The sequence below is a fragment of the Oncorhynchus masou genome, unplaced genomic scaffold, assembly GCF_036934945.1.
Source record: "Oncorhynchus masou masou isolate Uvic2021 unplaced genomic scaffold, UVic_Omas_1.1 unplaced_scaffold_1088, whole genome shotgun sequence".
NCBI classification, from domain to species: Eukaryota; Metazoa; Chordata; class Actinopteri; order Salmoniformes; family Salmonidae; genus Oncorhynchus; species Oncorhynchus masou.
Window position 1 is genome coordinate 92,756 of NW_027000596.1, and position 24,099 is coordinate 116,854.

A 24,099-nucleotide genomic window follows, 5' to 3' on the forward strand; every position below is an offset into this window, starting at 1 on the left:
GGGATAGGGGGCAGCATTTTCACTTTTGGATGAATAGCATGCCCAGAGTGAACTGCCTCCTACTCTGTCCCAGATGCTAATATATGCATATTATTATTAGTATTGGATATAAAACACTCTGAAGTTTCTAAAACTGTTTGAATGATGTCTGTGAGTATAACAGAACTCATATGGCAGGCGAAAACCTGAGAAAAATCCACCAGGAAGTGGGACATCTGAGGTTTGTAGTTTTTCAAAGCTTGGCCTCCGAATACACATTGAGATATGGATAAAGTTGCACTTCCTACGGCTTCCACTAGATGTCAACCATCTTTAGAAACTTGAATGAGGATTCTACTATAAAGGAGGGACTCATGAGACCTTTTTGAGTCAGTGGTCTGGCATAGTGCCTTGGTCTCATGCGGGCGCTCCCGACAGAGTTACCTCTCGTTCCAGTGCTTTTCTTCAGACAAAGGAATTCTCCGGTTGGAATATTATTGATGTTTTATGTTAAAAACATCCTAAAGATTGATTCCATACATCGTTTGACATGTTTCTAAATGACTGTAATGGAACTTTTAGTGTTTTTGTCTGGACGACGATTACTGGGCTGAACACGCTAACAACAAGTGGCTATTTGGACATAAATGATGGACTTTATGGAACAAATCAGTCATTTATTGTCGAACTGGGATTCCTGGGAGTGCCTTTTGATGAAGATCATCAAAGGTAAGTGAATAATTATGGTGTTATTTCTAACTTTGCTGACTCCAAAATGGAGGATATTCCTCTGGCTGTTTTGGGTTCTGAGCGCCGTTCTCAGATTATGCTTTTTCCGTAAAGTAAAAAAAATCTGACACAGCGGTTGCATTAAGGAGAAGTCTATCTTTAATTCTGTGAATAACAGTTGTATCTTTTATCAATGTTTATTATGAGTATTTCTGCAAAATCACCGGATGTTTTGGAATCAAAGCATTACTGCACATAACGCACCAATGTAAACTGAGATTTTTGGATATAAATATGCACATTATCGAACAAAACATACATGTATTGTGTAACATGATGTCCTATGAGTGTCATCTGATGAAGATCATCAAAGGTTAGTGATTCATTTTATCTATATTTCTGCTTTTTGTGACTCCTATCTTTGGCTGGAAAAATGGTTGTGTGTTTTTTTTGACTTGGCTATGACCTAACATGATCATGTGTTGTGCTTTCACTATAAAGAATTTTTGAAATCGGACACGATGGGTAGATAAACAAGATGTTGTCGAGGGAACCCCTGCCCTAGAAAGGTTAAGGGGTTAGGCTATGTGTTAAGGGGTAATAGTAGGTGGTAAGGGGTAAGGGTAGGTGTTAAGGGGTAAGGGTAAGTGTTAAGGGCTAAGGGTAGGTGTTAGGGGGTAAGTGTAATGGGTAAGGGTAGGTGTTAGGGGTAAGGGTAGGTGTTAGGGGGTAAGGGTAAGGGGTAAGGGTAGGTGTTAATGGGTAAATGTTAAGGGGTAAGGGAGGTATTAAGGGGTAAGGGTAGGTGTTAAGGATAGGTGTTAAGGGGTAAGGGTAAGGGTAGGTGTATTAAGGGGTAAGGGTAGGTGTTAAGGGGAGGGTAGGTGTTAAGGGGGTAAGGGTAAGGGTAGGTAAGGGTAAGGGTAGTGTTAAGGGTTAAGGGGTGGTAAAGGGGTAAGGTTTGGTAAGGGTAGGTGTTAAATGGGTAAGGATAGGTGTTAAGGGTAAGGGTAGGTGTTAAGGGTACCTTTTTGGGGTAGGTGTTAAGGGGTAAGGGTAGGTGTTAAGGGGATGAAGGGTTAAGGGTAAGGGTAGGTGTTAAGGGAGTGAAACCTCCTACTCTGTTAAGTGGTTAGATGGGTAATATATGCATATTATTATTAGTATTGGATATAAAACACTCTGGTTTCTAAAAGGTTTGAATGATGTCTGTGAGTATAACAGAACTCATAAGGCAAAAAAATCCTTAAACCCTACCAGGACCCCTTAACACCTACCCTTGTAGTTAACACCTGGCTTACCCCTTAACACCTTGAATATGGATAATTACCCTTTATTAACACCTATCCTTACCCCTTAACATCTACCCTAACCACTTAACACCTACCCTTACCCCTTAACACCTACCCTTACCCCTTAACACCTACCCTTACCCCTTAACACCTACCCCTCAACCCTTACCCCTTAACACCTACCATTACCCCTTATTAACACCTATGGGGTAACTAAGTACATATCCTTACCCCTTAACATCTGACCCAACCCCTTAACACCTACCCTTGTGTGACCCCTTAGGGTGGGCTACCCCTCAACCCTTACCCCTTAACACCTACCATTACCCTTATTAACACCTATCCTGGGCCCCTTAACATCTACCCTAACCCCTTAACACCTACCCTTACCCCTTAAACCTACGCTGACCCCTTGGCACCTACCCTTGTTACAACAACATTCAGTAGCCATGTCCCACCTACCCTTACCCCTCAACACCTACCCTTACAACACCTGCCCTTACCCCTTAACACCTACCCCTCAACACCTACCCTTGAAACACCTACCCTTATCTAGAACACCTCCACTCAACACCTACCCTTACCCCTTAACACCTACCCTTACCCCTTAACACCTACCCTTACCCCTTAACATCTACCCCATAACACTTACCCCTCAAACCTAAGGTGTATGGGTGTAATGGGGTAACTAAGTAAGGATGTGGAGTGACATGCAAGAGGAGAAAACCATTGAGAAAAGCCAATGAACAATAGTAAGGCTCACCCAGGTGATGTGTGACAGGGTGGGCAGCAGGCTCTGTGGGTAGCACCACCAGCTGGGTAGACGGGTCCTGGGCCAGAGGCAGCACAGGCTGTAGAGACCCTGGCAGGGCTGCAGGAAAACCTGGGGCGAAATTCTGGTGAAGGGCTGAGTGGCACAGATTCCTACATCAGGAAAGTGTTACAACAGATTCAGTAGCCATGTGTCGTTCATTACCAATACAGCTATACTGCAACACAGCCTGCAAAGGCAGCAACAGGACATGAAACAGCCAGATGAAGACTCATCTAGAATACATCTGTAGACATCTTATTGTTTTTTATTTATAGGGTGACACCAACACGTTGGTTATTATGGAAATAAAGTTTTCTGAATTTGAATCCAATTGAACTTTCTCACCGTAGGAGTGGCTTGTCATCCAGATGGAGGGACTTCCAGTGCTCGGCAGCCAATGGTGGTGGGCCGAGTGGGCGTGTGCATGTGCAGAGGGGTCTCCTAATTGGCCAGATTGTAGGGAAGTCCCACCCGGTACCATGAGGTGAGAGGTGATGTCACCGTGACAGCTGTTGGACGGATGGATCCTTGTGAAGTCCACTGGATCCTTATTATCCCTGAGATAGAACCATTGAGAGAGAAATGAGGAGAGACAGAAAACACAGAATAATATAGAGGAAGGTCAGCGTAGAGGAGGATGGTGAGAGTAGAGGAAGATGGTGAGAGTAGAGGAGGATGGTGAGAGTAGAGGAGGATGGTGAGAGTAGAGGAGGATGGTGAGAGTAGAGGAAGATGGTGAGAGTAGAGGAAGATGGTGAGAGTAGAGGAAGATGGTGAGAGTAGAGGAGGATGGTGAGAGTAGAGGAGGATGGTGAGAGTAGAGGAGGATGGTGAGAGTAGAGGAGGATGGTGAGAGTAGAGGAAGATGGTGAGAGTAGAGGAGGATGGTGAGAGTAGAGGAGGATGGTGAGAGTAGAGGAGGATGGTGAGAGTAGAGGAGGATGGTGAGAGTAGAGGAGGATGGTGAGAGTAGAGGAGGATGGTGAGGATGGTGAGAGTAGAGGAGGATGGTGAGAGTAGAGGAGGATGGTGAGAGTAGAGGATGGTGAGAGTAGAGGAGGATGGTGATAGTAGAGGAGGATGGTGAGAGTATAGGAAGAAGGTGAGAGTAGAGGAGGATGGTGAGAGTAGAGGAAGATGGTGAGAGTAGAGGAGGAAGGTGAGATTAGAGGAGAATGGTGAGAGTAGAGGAGGATGGTGATAGTAGAGGAGGATGGTGAGAGTATAGGAAGAAGGTAGAGGAGGAAGGTGAGAGTAGAGGAGGATAGTCAGAGTAGAGGAGGAAGGTGAGAGTAGAGGAGGAAGGTCAGAGTAGAGGAAGACATCTATTTGAAGACCTGTTTTTGACACTACAGTGTTACGGTAGCTAGTAATGAGTCTAGGAGTGGTTGTTAACTAACTGTAAACAACTTTAACTGTGGGGTGAAACAATACACTTATTTACTGTTAGGTAGATACCGTTACCACTCTATGCTAGCAAACACAACGCTGCCTCCAAAACTGGTAGGGTGTCTCCAGGAAAGATATGTTAACATGTTGCTGTTTGTAACATATCTTCTTTCCAAGCGTATAGTGACGGCCTTGGTAGGTCTACGCTTTGTTCTTGTTGACGTCTGTAATCAGAAAGTTGCCCGGCTGTGTATGATGATGTCATATTGCTGAGTAACGTCAGACTGAGTCTCACCTGATGTAGGCCTCTCTGTCTCGGTCCAGGCAGGTCAGACCCATCCGCTCTCCACTCATCCTCTTCCTCTCCTCCTCTCCTGCAGGGTCTGAGGGATACATGGAGCGAGGAGGTCCTAGGAGACAAATATCAGTTCAGGGAGAAGTCTTCACCACCTTTCCCCTGATGAGCCCTAACCCCCAACACGCAGTCGCTGCACCTCACAAATATCTATCTAAAACGAACCTCAAGGGTGGAATCTCTACATAACTCTAACATTAGCAGAGAGACAGCACAGAGCGTATTGCGGTTTTTGATCAAATAAAGGAAACCTTAAGACAGTGTGACCAAGAGGGGTGTATGGTTTTAGGGGGTGACTGGAACTGTACAGTGGATTTTACTGTTGATCGCACGTTGAAGAACCTCACCTGCGGTCAGCCACTTGCCTGTCTGGTCTATTAACTGAGTTTGAGCTTTCTGATGTGTGGAGAGTAAAGGAATGCAAACGTTAGGCAGAACACATGGCTAAAGGTTAATGAAGGTCGTATCAGTGCAGCAAGGTCAGACAGGTTGTATGTATCTGAGCAATACTGTAGTAGGGTTGGAAAGTGTACCATTACTCCTGTGGGTTTCTCTGATCATCATATTGTTACTGTTTATATTCACTTGTCCTGTCCACAAAGGTCATCACCTTACTGGTATTTTAATGTTAAATTGTTACATGATGTCATGTTTTGTGAAATGTTTTTGTTGTTTTGGGTAAAACGGAGGGTTACAAAAGGGAATTTTGAGTCCTTGAGACAATGGTGGGAGGTTGGGAAGGAACAAATATGAGTATTTTGTCAACAGCATACTGCTCTGTCTCAAATTGAAGTTAAAGAGACTATCAAGGCCCTTGAACAGGACATCAAGTCTATTGAACTGAAGCTGCTCTCTCAGAACGACCCTGGACTAGTCATGAACTTACAGGACAAGAGACATGAACTGAGGTTGTTTCTGCATGAAAGAGTGAAGGGTGCCTTGATTAGGTCTCATTTCGCTTCCCTCAAGGATATGGATGCTCCTAGCGCTTTAAAAAAACTAGGACAGTCGACATTGCAACGTAAACAGATGGTCTGCCTTCGTCTCCCTGATGGGAAGGTGACCACGGATGACAGTGAAATGCGTCAACATGCCGTGGATTTCTACTCGGCCCTCTATAAGGCGGAGGATTGTGACTCTCTGTGTACTGAACAGTTGTTACACGGTCTTCCTCAATTGGGACCTGAGCAGAGATTCACATTGGACGCTGACATTACACTGCAAGAGCTGTCCACAGTAGTTATGCAGCTCTCAACAGGCCGAGCCCCTGGCATTAATGGTTTACCATCAGTTTTATATGCACTTTTGGGGGTCTATTGGGGAGGATTTGTATGAAGTGGTGTGTGAATCCTTTCATGAGGGTCTCTTCCTGTATCCTGTCAACGTGAGGGTTCTCTTCCTGTATCCTGTCAACGTGAGGGTTCTCTTCCTGTATCCTGTCAACGTGAGGGTTCTCTTCCTGTATCCTGTCAACGTGAGGGTTCTCTTCCTGTATCCTGTCAACGTGAGGGTTCTCTTCCTGTATCCTGTCAACGTGAGGGTTCTCTTCCTGTATCCTGTCAACGTGAGGGTTCTCTTCCTGTATCCTGTCAACGTGAGGGTTCTCTTCCTGTATCCTGTCAACGTGAGGGTTCTCTTCCTGTATCCTGTCAACGTGAGGGTTCTCTTCCTGTATCCTGTCAACGTGAGGGTTCTCTTCCTGTATCCTGTCAACGTGAGGGTTCTCTTCCTGTATCCTGTCAACGTGAGGGTTCTCTTCCTGTATCCTGTCAACGTGAGGGTTCTCTTCCTGTATCCTGTCAACGTGAGGGTTCTCTTCCTGTATCCTGTCAACGTGAGGGTTCTCTTCCTGTATCCTGTCAACGTGAGGGTTCTCTTCCTGTATCCTGTCAACGTGAGGGTTCTCTTCCTGTATCCTGTCAACGTGAGGGTTCTCTTCCTGTATCCTGGCAACGTGAGGGTTCTCTTCCTGTATCCTGTCAACGTGAGGGTTCTCTTCCTGTATCCTGTCAACGTGAGGTGCTCTTCCTGTATCCTGTCAACGTGAGGGTTCTCTTCCTGTATCCTGTCAACGTGGGGTTTCTCTGTTGCTTTGCTGTGCGCAGAATACAAAATTGTTTCTAAATGTCTCTCAAACAGGTTGAAAGAGTATCTGGGATTGTTGGTCCACAAGGACCAGTCTTACTGTGTACCTGATCGCTCTATCGTTGATAACTTGTTTCTGATAAGAGATGTTTTAGACATTTGTAAACTGTCTGATGTAAATGTGGGTTTACTTTCTTTGGATCAGGAGAAGGCTTTTGATCGTGTGGACCACCAGTACTTGTTTAAAACAATGAAAGCCTTTGGGTTTGGGGATGTTTTTTTGTCTTGGATGAATTTACTGTATGCTGGGGCCTCGTGTATGGTGAAGGTGGGGGCTGGTTTGAGTTGCCCCATCCCTGTCCAAAGGGGCATCAGGCAGGGATGCCCAACTTCAGGGCAGTTATATAGTCTGGCGATTGAACCAATGCTTTGTTTTTTAAGAGCGAGGCTTACTGGTTTCTCTGTGCCAGGTGCAATGAAGGGTCCCACAATAGCACTGTCTGCGTATGCAGATGACCTGACAGTTTTTATTACAGGGGGTGAGGATGTTAAGGTTCTCTCAAACACTTTAAAGGTGTATGAGGGGGCCTCCTCAGCTAGAGTCAATTGGGGAAAGAGTGAAGCGCTGTGGGCAGGTCAGCTTCAAACGGGATCCGATCCACGGTTGCCAGGGGGGCTTCAGACGGGGTCTGCTCCACAGTTACCAGGGGGGCTTCAGATGGGGTCCGCTCCACAGTTACCAGGGGGGCTTCAGATGGGGTCCGCTCCACGGTTACCAGGGGGGCTTCAAACGGGGTCCGCTCCACGGTTACCAGGGGGGCTTCAGATGGGGTCCGCTCCACGGTTACCAGGGGGGCTTCAGATGGGGTCCGCTCCACGGTTACCAGGGGGCTTCAAACGGGGTCCGCTCCACAGTTACCAGGGGGCTTCAGATGGGGTCCACTCCACGGTTACCAGGGGGCTTCAGACGGGGTCCGCTCCACGGTTACCAGGGGGCTTCAGATGGGGTCCGCTCCACAGTTACCAGGGGGCTTCAGACTGGGTCTGCTCCACAGTTACCAGGGGGCTTCAGATGGGGTCCGCTCCACGGTTACCAGGGGGCTTCAGACGGGGTCCGCTCCACGGTTACCAGGGGGCTTCAGATGGGGTCCGCTCCACGGTTACCAGGGGGCTTCAGACGGGGTCCGCTCCACGGTTACCAGGGGGCTACAGATGGGGTCCGCTCCACGGTTACCAGGGGGCTTCAGACTGGGTCTGCTCCACAGTTACCAGGGGGCTTCAGACTGGGTCTGCTCCACGGTTACCAGGGGGCTTCAGACGGGGTCTGCTCCACGGTTACCAGGGGCTTCAGACTGGGTCTGCTCCACGGTTACCAGGGGGCTTCAGACGGGGTCTGCTCCATGGTTACCAGGGGGGCTTCAGACTGGGTCTGCTCCACGGTTACCAGGGGGGCTTCAGACGGGGTCTGCTCCACGGTTACCAGGGGGGCTTCAGACGGGGTCTGCTCCACAGTTACCAGGGGGGCTTCAGATGGGGTCCGCTCCACAGTTACCAGGGGGGCTTCAGACTGGGTCTGCTCCACGGTTACCAGGGGGGCTTCAGACTGGGTCTGCTCCACAGTTACCAGGGGGGCTTCAGATGGGGTCCGCTCCACGGTTACCAGGAGGTCTTCAGACGGGGTCCGCTCCACGGTTACCAGGGGGGCTTCAGATGGGGTCCGCTCCACGGTTACCAGGGGGGCTTCAGACGGGGTCCGCTCCACAGTTACCATGGGGGCTTCAGTGGGGCAGAGATGGGATGAAGACATTGGGAGTTTATCTGGGCTCTGATGTATTTCAGAAAAATAACTGGGAGGGTGTAGTGGAGAAGGTGTGTGCCAGACTGTCAAGATGGAAATGGGTGCTGCCCCAGCTGTCTTATAGGGGAAGGGTCCTTGTAGCTAGTAATATTGCTGCCTCTACCCTTTGGCACAGACTAATGATTTTACAGCCACCGCGGGGTCTGATACAAGAGCTTCAGAGGACCCTTGTCAATTTCTTCTGGTCTGGACAACACTGGATTAAAGCTGCAGCCCTGTACCTGCCACTGCACGAGGGTGGGCAAGGCCTGGTGGACATTTCCTCTAGAATCATGGCTTTCCGGCTTCAAGCAGCCCAGAGATTGTTGTACAGAGACGGTTCTAGCTGGGTTGAAACAGCCTACATACTGATGAGGAGAGTGGACTGTTTGGGCTTAGACAAGCACCTTTTCCTCTTAAAGCTGGAGGGGGGTGAGTTGACTGGCCTGACTCCATTTTATGAGTCTGTTATGCAGGCTTGGAGAGTCCTTGTCAAGTCCCGTAAGGCGGCACGCCACCAGGGATGTGGCTTTTTGAAGAGCCTCTTTTTCACAACACTGCCATCCAGTCCCGTGTTCTGGGTTCAGCCAGCCTACGTTCATGCCTGTTAGGTGTGGGGTGTACCAAGCTGGGTCATCTGATGCGGAGCAGGAGCAGATCGTTGGAGGAGCTGGGAGAAAGAGCGCGGATCCGATCATCTCGCCTACTGAGGAAGGTCGGCGCTGAGGTCTGTGACTCCTTGCCAGTGCTTCATCTGCAGTATGTGACTGACACTTCCAATTCTGATCGGTGGAAGGAGGGTCTGGATGACGTGTTCCCTGCACTGATTGTTAGTGCTGCGATGGGGGCATTCGAGGAGGACGTTGGGATGCTGCTTTCCTTCGATACCCCGGAGCTGGAGGGGTTCAAGGAGGTGGGGATGCTGCTTTCCTTCAATACCCCGGAGCTGGAGGGGTTCAAGGAGGTGGGGATGCTGCTTTCCTTCGATACCCCGGAGCTGGGGGAGTTCAAGGAGGTGGGGATGCTGCTTTCCTTCGATACCCCGGAGCTGGGGGAGTTCAAGGACGTGGGGATGCTGCTTTCCTTCGGGAGCTACCCCTTCGGAGCTGGGGGAGTTCAAGGAGGTGGGGATGCTGCTTTCCTTCGGTACCCCGGAGCTGGGGGAGTTCAAGGAGGTGGGGATGCTGCTTTCCTTCGGTACCCCGGAGCTGGAGGAGTTCAAGGAGGTGGGGATGCTGCTTTCCTTCGGTACCCCGGAGCTGGAGGAGTTCAAGGAGGTGGGGATGCTGCTTTCCTTCGGTACCCCGGAGCTGGAGGAGTTCAAGGAGGTGGGGATGCTGCTTTCCTTCGGTACCCCGGAGCTGGAGGAGTTCAGGGAGGTGGGGATGCTGCTTCCCTTCGATACCCCGGAGCTGGGGGAGTTCAAGGAGGTGGGGATGCTGCTTTCCTTCGATACCCCGGAGCTGGAGGAGTTCAAGGAGGTTGGAAAGAAGGCCATGTACAGAACATGTGGAAAGGTGTTCCATGCCTCTTCCCTGGAAGGGGTCAAATCGACGAGGTGGGCGGATGTGCTTGGTCCAGGTGCCTCTCCAAAAGGCTGTTGGCGATCATTATACAAACTGCCTATTGATAAGAGGACAGCTGACCTCCAATGGAGGATAATACATGGAGCTATAGCCACCAACATGCATCTGGACCCTACTGTTGGGGAGGGGTGTCCATTCTGTGCTGAGTCTGAATCCCTGAATCTGTTTTTACTGTGTCCCAGGTTGGTCGGGATGATTGACCTGATCGCTGATTGATTCTCAACGTTGGGAGAGGTTTTCTCTTCTCAACTGTATATATTTGGGCCAAAGTACAGGTTCAGTCAAAAGGGTGTATAGTTGTGTTACTTCATTTTGTGTTAGGGGTAGCAAAATTAGTGATATGGAAGACCCGAAAGAACAGCATTCCGGGACAGGGGTCTGTGGATGTGGTGGGAATGCTGGAGGGAATGTTGGCAGCGAGACTAAGGGTTGAGTTTGCCTATTATAAACTTGTCAACAATATCGATCTGTTTTTGAGTATATGGGGTATTCAGAGGCTGTTGTGTTTAGTTGCTGTGGAGGAAGTATTGGAGTTGTGTTTTTAATTGATGTGTAACTGTGGTTTTGTATGAGTATTTATTGTGTGGTGGGCCCCCAGACCCAATAAAGAGTATTTAAAACTAAAAAAAAACTCTCTCTCTCCCAACCATACCTACTACAGCTCTACAGCCTGTCTCTCTCTCTCTCTCTCTCTCCCTCTCCCAACCATACCTACTACAGCTCTACTGCCTGCCTCTCTCTCTCTCCCAACCATACCTACTACAGCTCTACAGCCTGTCTCTCTCTCTCTCTCTCTCCCAACCATACCTACTACAGCTCTACAGCCTGTCTCTCTCTCTCTCTCCCCAAACATACCTACTACAGCTCTACTGCCTGCCTGCTCTACTGCCTGCCTCTCTCTCTCTCTCTCCCCAACCATACCTACTACAGCTCTACTGCCTGCCTCTCTCTCTCTCTCTCCCAACTGTACCTACTACAGCTCTACTGCCTGCCTCTCTCTCTCTCTCTCTCTCTCCCAAACATACCTACTACAGCTCTACTGCCTGCCTCTCTCTCTCTCTCTACTCTCCCAAACCATACCTACTGCCTGCCTCTCTCTCTCTCTCCCAACAGCCTACTACAGCTCTACTGCCTGCCTCTCTCTCTCGCTCTCTCTCCCAAACATACCTACTACAGCTCTACTGCCTGCCTCTCTCTCTCTCTCTCCCAACCATACCTACTACAGCTCTACTGCCTGCCTCTCTCTCTCTCTCTCCCAACCAGACCTACTACAGCTCTACTGCCTGCCTCCTACTCTCTACTGCCTGCCTCTCTCTCCCCCAACATACCTACTACAGCTCTACTGCCTGCCTCTCTCTCTCGCTCTCTCTCCCAAACATACCTCTACTGCCTGCCTCTCTCTCTCTCTCCCAACAGCCTACTACAGCTCTACTGCCTGCCTCTCTCTCTCTCTCTCTCCCAAACATACCTACTACAGCTCTACTGCCTGCCTCTCTCTCTCTCTCTACCTACTCCTCTACTGCAACTGTACCTACTACAGCTCTACTGCCTGCCTCTCTGTCTCTCGCTCTCTCTCCCAAACATACCTACTACAGCTCTACTGCCTGCCTCTCTCTCTCTCTCTCTCTCTCTCCCAACCATACCTACTACAGCTCTATAGCCTGCCTCTCTCTCTCTCTCCCAACCATACTACTACAGCTCTATAGCCTGCCTGTCTCTCTCTCCCAACCATACCTACTACAGCTCTACTCTCTCTCTCAACCATACCTACTACAGCTCTACTGCCTGCCTCTCTCTCTCGCTCTCTCCCAACATACCTACTACAGCTCTACTGCCTGCCTGCCTCTCTCTACCCAGCTCCTACTGCCTGCCTGCCTCTCTCTCTCTCTCTCTCTCCCAAACATACCTACTACAGCTCTACTGCCTGCCTCTCTCTCTCTCTCTCTCCCAACCATACCTACTACAGCTCTACTGCCTGCCTCTCTCTCTCTCCCAACCAGACCTACTACAGCTCTACTGCCTGCCTCTCTCTCTCTCGCTCTCTCTCCCAACCATACCTACTACAGCTCTACTGCCTGCCTCTCTCTCTCTCTCTCCCAACCAGACCTACTACAGCTCTACTGCCTGCCTCTCTCTCTCTCGCTCTCTCTCCCAAACATACCTACTACAGCTCTACTGCCTGCCTCTCTCTCTCTCTCTCCCAACCATACCTACTACAGCTCTACTGCCTGCCTCTCTCTCTCTCTCCCAACCGTACCTACTACAGCTCTACTGCCTGCCTCTCTCTCTCGCTCTCTCTCCCAAACATACCTACTACAGCTCTACTGCCTGCCTCTCTCTCTCTCTCTCTCTCCCCAACCATACCTACTACAGCCTCTCTGCTCTCTCCCAACCATACCTACTACAGCTCTATAGCCTGTCTATCTCTGTCTCTCTCTCCCAACCATACCTACTACAGCTCTACTGCCTGTCTCTCTCTCTCTCTCCCAACCATACCTACTACAGCTCTACTGCCTGCCTCTCTCTCTCGCTCTCTCTCCCAGACATACCTACTACAGCTCTACTGCCTGCCTGCCTCTCTCTCTATCCCAACCATACCTACTACAGCTCTACTGCCTGCCTCTCTCTCTCTCTCTCCCAAACATACCTACTACAGCTCTATAACCATACCTACACAGCTCTACTGCCTGCCTCTCTCTCTCTCTACTACTCTACCCTGCCTCCCTCTCTCTCCCAACTGTACCTACTACAGCTCTACTGCCTGCCTCTCTCTCTCTCTCTCTCTCCCCCAACCATACCTACTACAGCTCTACTGCTCTACTACAGCTCTACTGCCTGCCTCTCTCTCTCTCTCTCCCAACCAGACCTACTACAGCTCTACTGCCTGCCTCTCTCTCTCTCCCAACTGTACCTACTACAGCTCTACTGCCTGCCTCTCTCTCTCTCGCTCTCTCTCCCAAACATACCTACTACAGCTCTACTGCCTGCCTCTCTCTCTCTCTCTCTCCCAACCATACCTACTACAGCTCTACTGCCTGCCTCTCTCTCTCTCTCTCCAACCATACCTACTACAGCTCTACAGCCTGCCTCTCTCTCTCTCTCTCTCTCCCAACCATACCTACTACAGCTCTACTGCCTGCCTCTCTCTCTCTCCCAACCATACCTACTACAGCTCTACAGCCTGCCTCTCTCAGCTCTACTGCCTGTCTCTCTCTCTCTCTCTCTCCCAACCATACCTACTACAGCTCTACTGCCTGCCTCTCTCTCTCTCTCTCTCTCCCAACCCTACCTACTACAGCTCTACTGCCTGCCTCTCTCTCTCTCTCTCTCTCCCAACCCTACCTACTACAGCTCTACAGCCTGCCTCTCTCTCTCTCTCTCCCAACCATACCTACTACAGCTCTACTGCCTGTCTCTCTCTCTCTCTCTCTCCCAACCATACCTACTACAGCTCTACTGCCTGTCTCTCTCTCTCTCTCTCTCCCAACCATACCTACTACAGCTCTACTGCCTGCCTCTCTCTCTCTCTCTCCCAACCATACCTACTACAGCTCTACTGCCTGCCTCTCTCTCTCTCTCCCAACCATACCTACTACAGCTCTACTGCCACAGACTCAGATCTCCTGCCTTGTACTCCTCTCCTCCTCTCTTTTCTTCCCAGTGCCTCTAACTGTTTAGTCAAATAAAGCTGTTTCTACTTTAGGCTTTGGCAAAGCCCGCTGTTTATTTTTCATCAGTGAGGTCTTCCAAAGGTCGTAGATAAATAATCTCTGCTCAGTTCCCCTGCTCCTTCTGTTTATTTAAGCAAGTGACCCCAAAGGCCCAGAGGTTACCCCCGTACCTTTCATGGAGGGGTGCACCCGCCCCTGCCGGCTGTTGGGGTGGGCGTCCACCGGGCGACAGGACGGTTCCCTCTGCCTCGCCACAGCGACTGCGATGCCCACAGGCGGTTGGCGCACCTCTCCCTCACCGTGACCCACCGCCTCGCCCACCTCCCGGCCACGCCCCCCACAGTCAGAGCGCTCTCCGTCATTGGCCTGGCCCTTCCTAGTGGGCAGGGCCTGTTGTTGTTTGCTGCCTTGCAGGGTGCAGCTAACCCCGGGGGCTCCACCTCCAGGACCCCCAGGACCAGCGGATTTGAGGCTTCCCAGGCCTCCGAAGGGACTCTTCTGGGAGAGGAGCAGGGGCTGCTGCTGGGTGCTGTACTTCAGCAGGCTCTTCATGGCACTGCTCTCCTCCTGGGCCTGTGAGGCGACCTGGGGGTCTTGCTGCTGCTGAGAGGGGGCTGGGGGTGGAGGTGGCTGGGGCTGGGGAGAAGGATGAGGAGGGAGGCCCATACCTTGCCCTGGTTGTTGCTGGGGCTGTTGCCTGCCACCACTGAGAGACTCCATGTAGGCCTTCCGCTGCTGCTCCTCCTCTGCAGGGTGGACGTGGTGAGGCCTCATGGCCCAGGGAGGAACCGGGGGCTGCTGGGGGTGATGCTGCTGTCCCTGCCCACTGTTGCTGTAGCCGTACGGGGACATCTCCAGCTTCCTGTTCAGGTCCTGGTTCTGTTTGTTGTTCTGGTTCAGCTCTGCTGCTGGGGGGTCCGGGCCAGGCCCACCGTGCTGCTGGTGGCGAATACGTGCCACCTTCTGACCATCTCTCTGTAAGGAACAACTCCCACCTCCAGCACCACCGCCTGCACCTCCTCGACCCCCCAGGGGTGAGGCGTTGGGCAGGGGGCCCGGGAGGGAGCAGTCTCTGTAGGGGGAGGTGTTGACAGAGTGGGGGAGGGAGTGTCCGGCCTTGGCTCCCTGGGGAAGAGAGGGCCGGAACACATCGGTGGTGTCCACTCCCACGCTATTGATGCATTCGACGCTGCGAGAACGCACGGCTTGGTGCTGCTGGGTCTGGGGCTGCTGGGGAAGGGGTTGTTGGGTCTGGGGTTGTTGGGTCTGGGGTTGTAGGGGCTGGGTTTGTTGGGTCTGGGGCTGTTGGGGCTGCTGGGGAAGGGGTTGTTGGGGATGGGGTTGTTGGGGGTGGTGACTCTGCTGCTGCATCCAGTCCGGGGTCTTCTCAGCCTTTCTGTACAGCTGCTGCTGCTGTTTCCTGTGCCAGGGACTCTTCTCCATGGCCTTGTCCTTGGCACTGCCGCCCCCACCCACCAACCCCTGGCAGTCAGGTGGGGTGCCCATCTGGAAGGGTTGCCCGCTGGACTTGTCCCCCAAGTGTCCTCCCCCTACAGATGGTATGAACGTGGGCCCTGTCACTTTGGGGTCTCGCCCCCCTCCCCCTCCCCTCTCATGCGGCGAGGGGTTGGTTAGAGGGGCAGGTGGAGGCGGGCAGAAGAAGTCCGGGTGGTGGTGTGTGTGGGGGTGGTGGGGGTGGCTGGGGTGGAGCTGAAGGCAGTGGAACCCCCCAGGATGCGGGTGAGGGTGGTGGTGGGGGTGGAGGTGGGGGTGGCCTCCCCCAGCAGCTGAACCCATTTGCAGGGGCGGCGCCACGGAGTAGGGAAGGGCGTGGTGGAGCATCTGGCCCCTCCCCTCCAGACAGTCCGAAGGCTGCTCACTGATCCTCATCTCGCCGCTCACCCCTTCCTTGGTGCAGCGGATGTTCCCCCACCCTCCATGTGTCTGTGGCTGGGCTGTGTCTGAGCCCCCCTGCTCCCCACCACCTCCCCCCCATAGCTAGTCATGGAAGCCTTGGCTCCCCCCGTCCCAGAGTCCCCCCCGTTCTGCATCTTTCCATTGAGCAGGCAGGCGCTGAGGGTTCTGGTCATTCCTAAGGTCTGTTGGTGCTCCATGTGCCTCTCCAGAGCTCTGCTATTGACCTCCTCCAGGGAGACCGGGTGCTGGGGGTACTGGGGGTGCTGCTGGTGGGGGTGGGGCTGTGTGTGGCCGGGGTGTGGGTGGTGGTGGTGTGGATGTGAGGGCTGGGGGTGGTGGCTATGGTGTTGCTGACGCTCCTTGGCCTCCTGTTTGCTGCTGGGCCTCTCCTTGTCCTTGGTGCTGGGGACCACCCCTCTCTCGACGGACCCCTCCTTCAGGCCCTTGTGTAGGCTGACTCCGCCCCCTGGGTCCATGTCCCGACTGCAGGAGCCCTGAGGGTGACCCGGCCCCGCCCTGGAGATGGGCGGAAGACCGTGATTGGCTGAGATGAGAGGGGGCTGGGACGGAAGGCTTCTTAGATAGAAGTTCTCTGTAAGATATAAAAGTTCCAAATTATATAAATATAAAATATTTAAATGTTCTATACTGAACAAAAATATAAAGGCCACATGTAAAGTGTTGGTCCCATGTTTCATGAGCTGAAATAAAAGATCCCAGAAATGTTCTAAACGCACAAAAATATTATTTTGTCCACAAATGTGTTTACATCCCTGTTAGTGAGCAAGATGATCCATCCACCTGACAGGTGTGGCATATCAAGAAGCTGATTACAGCAGGATCATTACACAGGTGCACCTTGTGCTGGGGACAATGAAAGGCCACTCTAAAATATGCTGGTTTTGTCACACAACACAATGCCTCAGATGTTTCAAGTTTTGAGGGAGTGTGCAATTGGCATGCTGACTGCAGGAATGTCCACCAGAACTGTTGCCAGAGAACCTATAGAGGACCTATACCCTCCCAGGCCCACCCATGCTGTGCCAATGCCCATTCATGTGAAATCCATAGATTAGGGCCTAATTTATTTATTTCAATTGACTGATTTCCTTATATGAACTGAAAATCAGTCAAATCGTTTAAATTGTTGTATGTTGCATTTATATTTCAGTTCGGTAGAGAGAAACAGACTCCTAAAGGGGAAGTTCAGGATTTTAGAGATTTGTGTTGGAAAGTGCAATTCGTGGTTTGTTTTCCCTTCAACAGCCACTGCAGGCTTCAGCCACTTTAGCCACCACTTGCTCACAAGTTAATGGCTAATGTGTGTAATTGTTAAAATGTCATGACCAAATCTACTGATATTTGGTTTGATGTTACTTAGAGGTGATTTGGACTTTAACAAACAAGATTTGCTTCCGTTGACTGTTAGGTAGTAGTGGGTAAAGGTAACTTAAGTTTGTAGTGTCTGTTTTAATAGAAAACCAAACCATGGATTACAGTTTTTACTGGCCCATAGACGACTTTCAGGCTGAGGAAATATCAAGCTGTAAAATCCTGAACTTCCCCTTTAAAAAACATCAATTGGCCAACCAGGCAGCAAATCTAAAAGACAGGATTACATTATTACATTTAAGGTAATATCCCTGTGGGCATCCACATAGCGAGCAATATCCATTATCCAATTACATCATACTTTGTTGTGTTCAATTGGATTTCAATATCTTCATTCTGTCTGATTGAATTTTAATTTGTTTGCCACTCACCTTTTTGGGTGTCGTAGAAACGGTGCTGCCCGTAGAGGACGCCGCTGTTGGCATGGTGATCCAAGTGGCTCATGGGAAGGAAGGTGTGGGCAAGACTCCCTGAGAATCGAGGATACCCCGGGGCTGCTGGGAGAGAGAGAGAGAGAGAGAGAGAGAGAGAGAGAGAGAGAGAGAGAGAGAGAGAGAGAGAGCACTGAGTTAGAGTCATCCCGTGGACTGTGGAAATGACATATGATCAATTAGGTCCCATGCAGCTGGTTGTGTTGTATATACACTAATAACTATACAGCCTCGGCTTGTCATATTCACTACTTGGGTTTCGAATGTAAACAATAGGAGACAATCTCTGTCTTGGGGATTGCGGTAATGGAGGAAATTTTCCATCTAAACATATGGCTGTCTCTGAGCTGAGGAAGCTAGATGTTCCTTCTGTCTGAAGCAAGAGATAACACAGGCCCCAATTTTAAAGGGCCAATATGTGATATTTCCATTGGATTGAAGGCCTCTACCTACACTGACTGGCTGTTGCCCTTCGCTGCCCTTTTCTAGAGTTGAAAGATCAATTTGTCTGGAGACCTTCAAGACTCGGCACCTGGTTCTATGACAACAAGCCCATCTGCAGAAGATTTACACAATCTACCAGGACTACATTTCAAACACAAAGGACCTTGAAGGTAGAGAAAGGAAGGACAGAAAGAAGGAGAGAAGAGAGAGAGAAGGAGAGAGCAGGTAGAGAGAGAAGGAGACAGAGAAGAAGAGAGTAGAGAGAGAAGGACAGAAAGAGAGAAGAAGACAGAAAGGTAGAGAGAAGAGAGACAGATAAGGAGAGAGCAGGTAGAGAGAGAAGGAGACAGAATGTAGAGAGAGAAGGACAGAAAAGAGAGAAGGAGACAGAGAAGGTAGAGAGAGGAGAGAGAGAAGGAGACAGATAAGGAGAGAGCAGGTAGAGAGAGAAGGACAGAATGTAGAGAGAGAGGACAGAAAGGAGAGAGAAGGAGACAGAGAAGGTAGAGAGAGGAGAGAGAGAAGGAGATAGAGAAGGGAGAGCAGGTAGAGAGAAGGAGACAGGTAGACAGAGAAGGAGACAGAATGTAGAGAGAGAAGGACAGAAAGGAGAGAGAAGGAGACAGAGAAGGTAGAGAGAGGAGAGAGAGAAGGAGACAGAGAAGGGGAGAGCAGGTAGAGAGAGAAGGAGACAGAGAAGGAGAGAGAAGGTAGAGAGAGAAGGACAGAAAGGAGAGGAGAAAGGAGACAGAGAAGGTAGAGAGAGGAGAGAGAGAAGGAGACAGAGAAGGGGAGAGCAGGTAGAGAGAGAAGGAGACAGAGAAGGAGAGAGAAGTAGAGAGAGAAGGACAGAAAGGAGAGAGAAGGAGACAGAGAAGGTAGAGAGAGGAGAAGCGAAGGAGAGAGAGAAGGAGAGAGAGAAGGAGAGCAGGTAGAGAGAGAAGGAGACAGAAAGGAGACATAATGTAGAGAGAGAAGGACAGAAAGGAGAGGGAGACAGAGAAGGTAGAGAGAGGAGAGAGAAAGGAGACAGAGAAGGGGAGAGCAGGTAGAGAGAGAAGGAGACAGAGAAGGAGATAGAGAGAGGACAGAAAGGAGAGAGAAGGAGACAGAGAAGGTAGAGAGAGGAGAGAGAGGGAGACAGAGAGAGAGCAGGTAGAGAGAGAAGGAGACAGAGAAGGAGACATAGAAGAAGACAGAGGAAGGAAGGAGAGCAGGTAGAGACAGAATAGAGAGAGAAGGAGACAGAGAAGAGAGAGAAGAGAGAGGAGAGAGAGAAGGAGACAGAGAAGAAGAGAGAGAGGTAGAGAGAGAAGAAGACAGAGAAGACAGAGAAGAGAAGGAAGAGACAGAGAAGGTAGAGAAGGAGACAGAGACAGAGAAGGAGAAGGAGACAGAGAAGGTAGAGAGAGGAGACAGAGAAGGAGATAGAGAAGGAGACAGAGAAGGAGAGAGAGAAGGAGACATAGAAGAAGAGAGAAGGTAGAGAGAGAAGGAGATAGAGAAGGTAGAGAGAGAAGGAGAGACAACATCTTCTTCATGCATCAGAGGCCCATCACAGCTCTGTCAGAGGCTGTTACCTCGCTTGGGAGTTTATCCGGTCCATAATCAACCATAGATGTTAATATACTGTATCTATTTCAAGCTGGCTCAAAGCAGCAGAGGGATAGAACTGAATCAAACTAAATAGTCATACTAACGGGGGAACAAACATGTCCATGAAATGTTACAGAAATGTTAAGCATCTCCATTTAAAAAGGACTTTATCATAGAACAAATATACATTTAAAGCAAATAAGAGTCTATCCCAAATGGTGTGTTATTTAATGCTGGTCATGAAAAACCACCAGATCCCAGTACCTTCCCCGTCCACACCCTACCACACCCTACCACACCCGTCCACACCCTACCACACCCTACCACACCCTACCACACCCGTCCACACCCTACCACACCCGTCCACACCCACACCACACCCCAGTCCACACCCTACCACACCCTACCACACCCTACCACACCCGTCCACAACCCACACAGTACCCTCCCAGTCCACACCCTACCACACCCGTCCACCCCTACCACACCCGTCCACAACCCACAGTACCCTCCCAGTCCACACCCTACCACACCCGTCCACAACCCACACCCAGTACCATCCCAGTCCCCCCTACCAACCCGTGATACCCTATATTCATCATTAATGTGTACCCTCCCCAGAGATAGCCATAGAAAGGATTGTGAAACACTGTATATATATATAATTGACATTTGAAATGTCTTTATTGTTTTGAAACTTCTGTATGTGTGATGTCTACTGTTAATTTTTATTGTTTATTTCACTTTATATATTATATACCTTACTTGCTTTGGCAATGTTAACACATGTTTCCCATGCCAATAAAGCCCCTTGAATTGAATTGAATTGAATTGAATTGAGACAGAGAGAGACAGAGAGAGAGAGAGAGAGAGAGACAGAGAGAGAGAGAGAGAGAGAGAGAGAGACTGAGAGACAGAGAGAGACTGAGAGAGAGAGAGAGAGAGAGACAGAGAGAGAGAGAGAGAGAGAGAGACTGAGAGACTGAGAGAGAGGGAGACTGAGAGAGAGAGAGAGAGAGAGAGAGAGAGACAGTGATCTTCACTGTGTGTACATGCACGTCCCTTGTCCCTATGACATGATCACCAGTCCAGGTGGTGTAACTCGTCTCTCCTTCCCTGTCCTGCACCTGTCTCTCACTTGCCCTCCCGCTTCAGTTCCATGCCAAACTAACAGGGGTGGGGTGGGGGGGACATGGAGGTACAAGCTAGATGAAAGACAGACACATTTGTGTTGGCCAGTGTGTTCTGTGATCAGATGCAGTTCATTCCGTGTGGTAGGGGGTCTGTGTGAGGGTCTATGTGTCTACTGTATGCCTGCCTGTATGCCTGCCTGCCTGCCTGTGTGTGTGTGTGTGTGTGTGTGTGTGTGTGTGTGTGTGTGTGTGTGTGTGTGTGTGTGTGTGTGTGTGTGTGTGTGTGTGTGTGTGTGTGTGTGTGTGTGTGTGTATGCCTGCCTGCGTGCGTGTGTGTGTGTGTGTGTGTGTGTGTGTGTGTGTGTGTGTGTGTGTGTGTGTGTGTGTGTGTGTGTGTGTATGCCTGCCTGCGTGCGTGTGTGTGTGTGTGTGTGTGTGTGTATGCCTGCCTGCGTGCGTGTGTGTGTGTGTGTGTGTGTGTGTGTGTGTGTGTGTGTGTGTGTGTGTGTGTGTGTGTGTGTGTGTGTGTGTGTGTGTGTGTGTGTGTGTGTGTGTGCACCAATGTGTTTTATGGGGGCCTAACAGCTTTGAGTGTTGAATGTCTTACTTTCTGCCTTAGAACAATGGGCTTTGTGGTCTGTCTGTCTCACTCTGCAGTAACTCTGGAGGGAGTGAGGGGAGTGCAGGCCTAGTGACCTTGGCCAATTCATTTGGCATCAAACGGAAGAAAACGGGACTGAAACAGGGATGGACTACTTGAATTTCTCCAATTAGAAACGCTTATTTTCATCTTATGTTGCAAAACATTTCAAAACATTTGCCGTGATGAACACCAGCTCGGTCCTGGAGAAACCTCTAGACCATAGAAAGTTAATGAATGAAACACAGAGAAGAAGGCAAACATCTCTGAAATAACACAGGAGGAAAGTAGGAGGGAGATAATTACACTGGCTCCTCCTCTCTCTTTCTGTCCGTGTCTCTCTCTGTCTGTGTCTCTCTCCTCTTCTCTCTATCTCTGTGTCCGTCTCTCTCTCTCTGACCGTGTCTCTCTCTCTCTGTCTCTCTCTCTCTGTCTCCCTCCATGTCTCTCTCTCTCTGTCTCTCTCTCTCTGTCTCCCTCCATGTCTCTCTCTCTGTCCGTATCTCTCTCTCTGTCCGTCCGTCTCTCTCTCTCTGTCCGTCTCTCTCTCTCTCTGTGTCCATCACTCTCTCTCTCTCCATGTCTCTCTCTCTCTGTCCGTCTCTCTCTCTCTGTCTGTCTCTCTCCATGTCTCTCTCTCTCTGTCCATCTCTCTCTCTCTGTCCGTGTCTCTCAGACAATTTCTGTCTGTCTCTCTCCATGTCTCTCTCTCTCTCTCTCTCTCTCTCTCTCTCTCTCTCTCTCTCTCTCTCTCTCTCTCTCTCTCTCTCTCTCTCGCTTGTCATGATTAATAAGCTTACTCATTTATGTCAATTAGTTTACAGAGAGAGGGAGAGAGAGAAAAAGAACAAAAGAAAGAATCCTTTGTTTAAACCAGACATTTTCCCTCTGATTCAGAGAAGGGAGAGAAAGGGAAAGAGAGGAGAGAGATAGAGAGAGTTGTTTGGCCTCGGAGAGGAGACAGTGTTTTTTTCTGGGGTGTCGTGGTGTTTGTGAGCGTGACGATTGGCGGAGTAATCCCCTTTCACAGAGCAGTCTGGCTGTGCCCGATAATGCCAGCCTGCTCGCTTTCAGCATGCCCGCCGTCGGGGCGTCGAGAGGGGCTCTGCTGGGCATGGGCAGAGCCTATTCAGCCATTCATCTGGCCAGGACAAGGGAAGGTGCTGCTACTGCTGCAATTGTTGTTGCTACTGCAGGCGGCGTGAGCAGGGTCTTACCACGCAGACTGCTGACGCACACACACACACACACACACACATGCATACACACAGGCGCACAGACACAGACTCAAACACATGCATAAACACACACAGGGCGTGTGTGAGTGAATGACAGCGGAGAGTGCAGCACATGTCCTCTCCACAGTGGGAGCAGTAGCAGAGAATTATAGAACAATAGAACGTCCATAGCTGCAGCGTAAGACACACACACACACACACACACACACACACACACACACACACACACACAAAGGACAAATAAGAGCTGTTTATTTACAGTTTCTAACAATCACTTTGGCACTAATTTCAGAACCTTGTGCTCCTTTTTCAAAACTCTAGACACAAAACTCAAAACGGTCTCCACTTCTAACACAGACTGGCCAATGTTTAAAACATTGCATTGTGCATTCATATCATTAAAGAAACCTTGCACTTGCAGAATCATTGGTTCAAATAACTAATTTATCATGAAATACCATAGGACCATTCATTTAGATCACCATACCGATAGTTTCACTGTGTTGTTCATTCAATCATTAAATATTGTAGTACAAAATATATGATACATGTTTTATTATGCTACTACATGTAAATACATCACTGTACAAGGACTAGTAGAGAGAATACTACAGACACAGTGGAATCATTGAACAAAATATGAAATTTATTGATGAAATACAATAAAATCACAACATAGGTTTCCTTGAATCAAAGCAAAAATAATTAGCTACAAAAAAAATAAAAAACAGTTAAAGGTCAACTGTAGTGTTCCTCACCTGGCTTACTGTAAAACATCACTGCAGTGTTCCTCACCTGGCTTACTGTAAAACATCACCTGCAGTGTTCCTCACCTGGCTTACTGTAAAACATCACTGCAGTGTTCCTCACCTGGCTTACTGTAAAACATCACTGCAGTGTTCCTCACCTGGCTTACTGTAAAACATCACTGCAGTGTTCCTCACCTGGCTTACTGTAAAACATCACCTGCAGTGTTCCTCACCTGGCTTACTGTAAAACATCACTGCAGTGTTCCTCACCTGGCTTACTGTAAAACATCACTGCAGTGTTCCTCACCTGGCTTACTGTAAAATATCACTGCAGTGTCCCTCACCTGACTTACTGTAAAACATCACTGCAGTGTTCCTCATCTGGCTTACTGTAAAACATCATTGCAGTGTTCCTCACCTGGCTTACTGTAAAACATCACTGCAGTGTTCCTCACCTGGCCTGGAGAAGGGTGGCTTGTTCGTGAGGGCGCCTATCATATAGCTTCCACCTCCATGTGGAGAAAAATTCCTTAATTGGGTTTTAGGAAAGAAGAGTATGGTGGTAGGTACAGGGTGGTAAATTGTGGATGGGCCTGAAACCATGCTTGCACCATTTGAGCATGGTGGAACCTGACATTATCCCACACAATGACATAGGTCATACCATCAGCTCTACAGACCTGATTTAGCTCATCAAGGATGGTTACATTCGAACAGCGAATCATGTGGCTGCCTGCAACTCAATATATAGACTATATAGAGTAGATATCTTTAGATGTTGTTTGACCAAACATTAGAATGGGCAAGATGTGTAATCTAAGC

General features: G+C 49.7%; 1 protein-coding gene and 1 pseudogene across 1 annotated transcript in view; one reads left to right on the forward strand and one right to left on the reverse strand.

Moving 5' to 3' along the window:
- LOC135529085 (BAH and coiled-coil domain-containing protein 1-like) overlaps positions 1-2,336 on the forward strand; it is a 42,942-nt pseudogene extending 40,606 nt beyond the window's left edge.
- Positions 2,337-2,655: 319 nt separating this feature from the next.
- The window catches only part of LOC135529083 (BAH and coiled-coil domain-containing protein 1-like), a 37,709-nt gene continuing 16,265 nt past the window's right edge, over positions 2,656-24,099 (reverse strand). Inside the window, 7 exon segments of the mRNA XM_064957989.1 lie at positions 2,656-2,661; positions 2,764-2,924; positions 3,160-3,371; positions 4,499-4,613; positions 13,908-15,659; positions 15,662-16,246; positions 17,418-17,543. Of these exon segments, the coding sequence (XP_064814061.1) occupies positions 2,656-2,661; positions 2,764-2,924; positions 3,160-3,371; positions 4,499-4,613; positions 13,908-15,659; positions 15,662-16,246; positions 17,418-17,543 (2,957 nt within the window).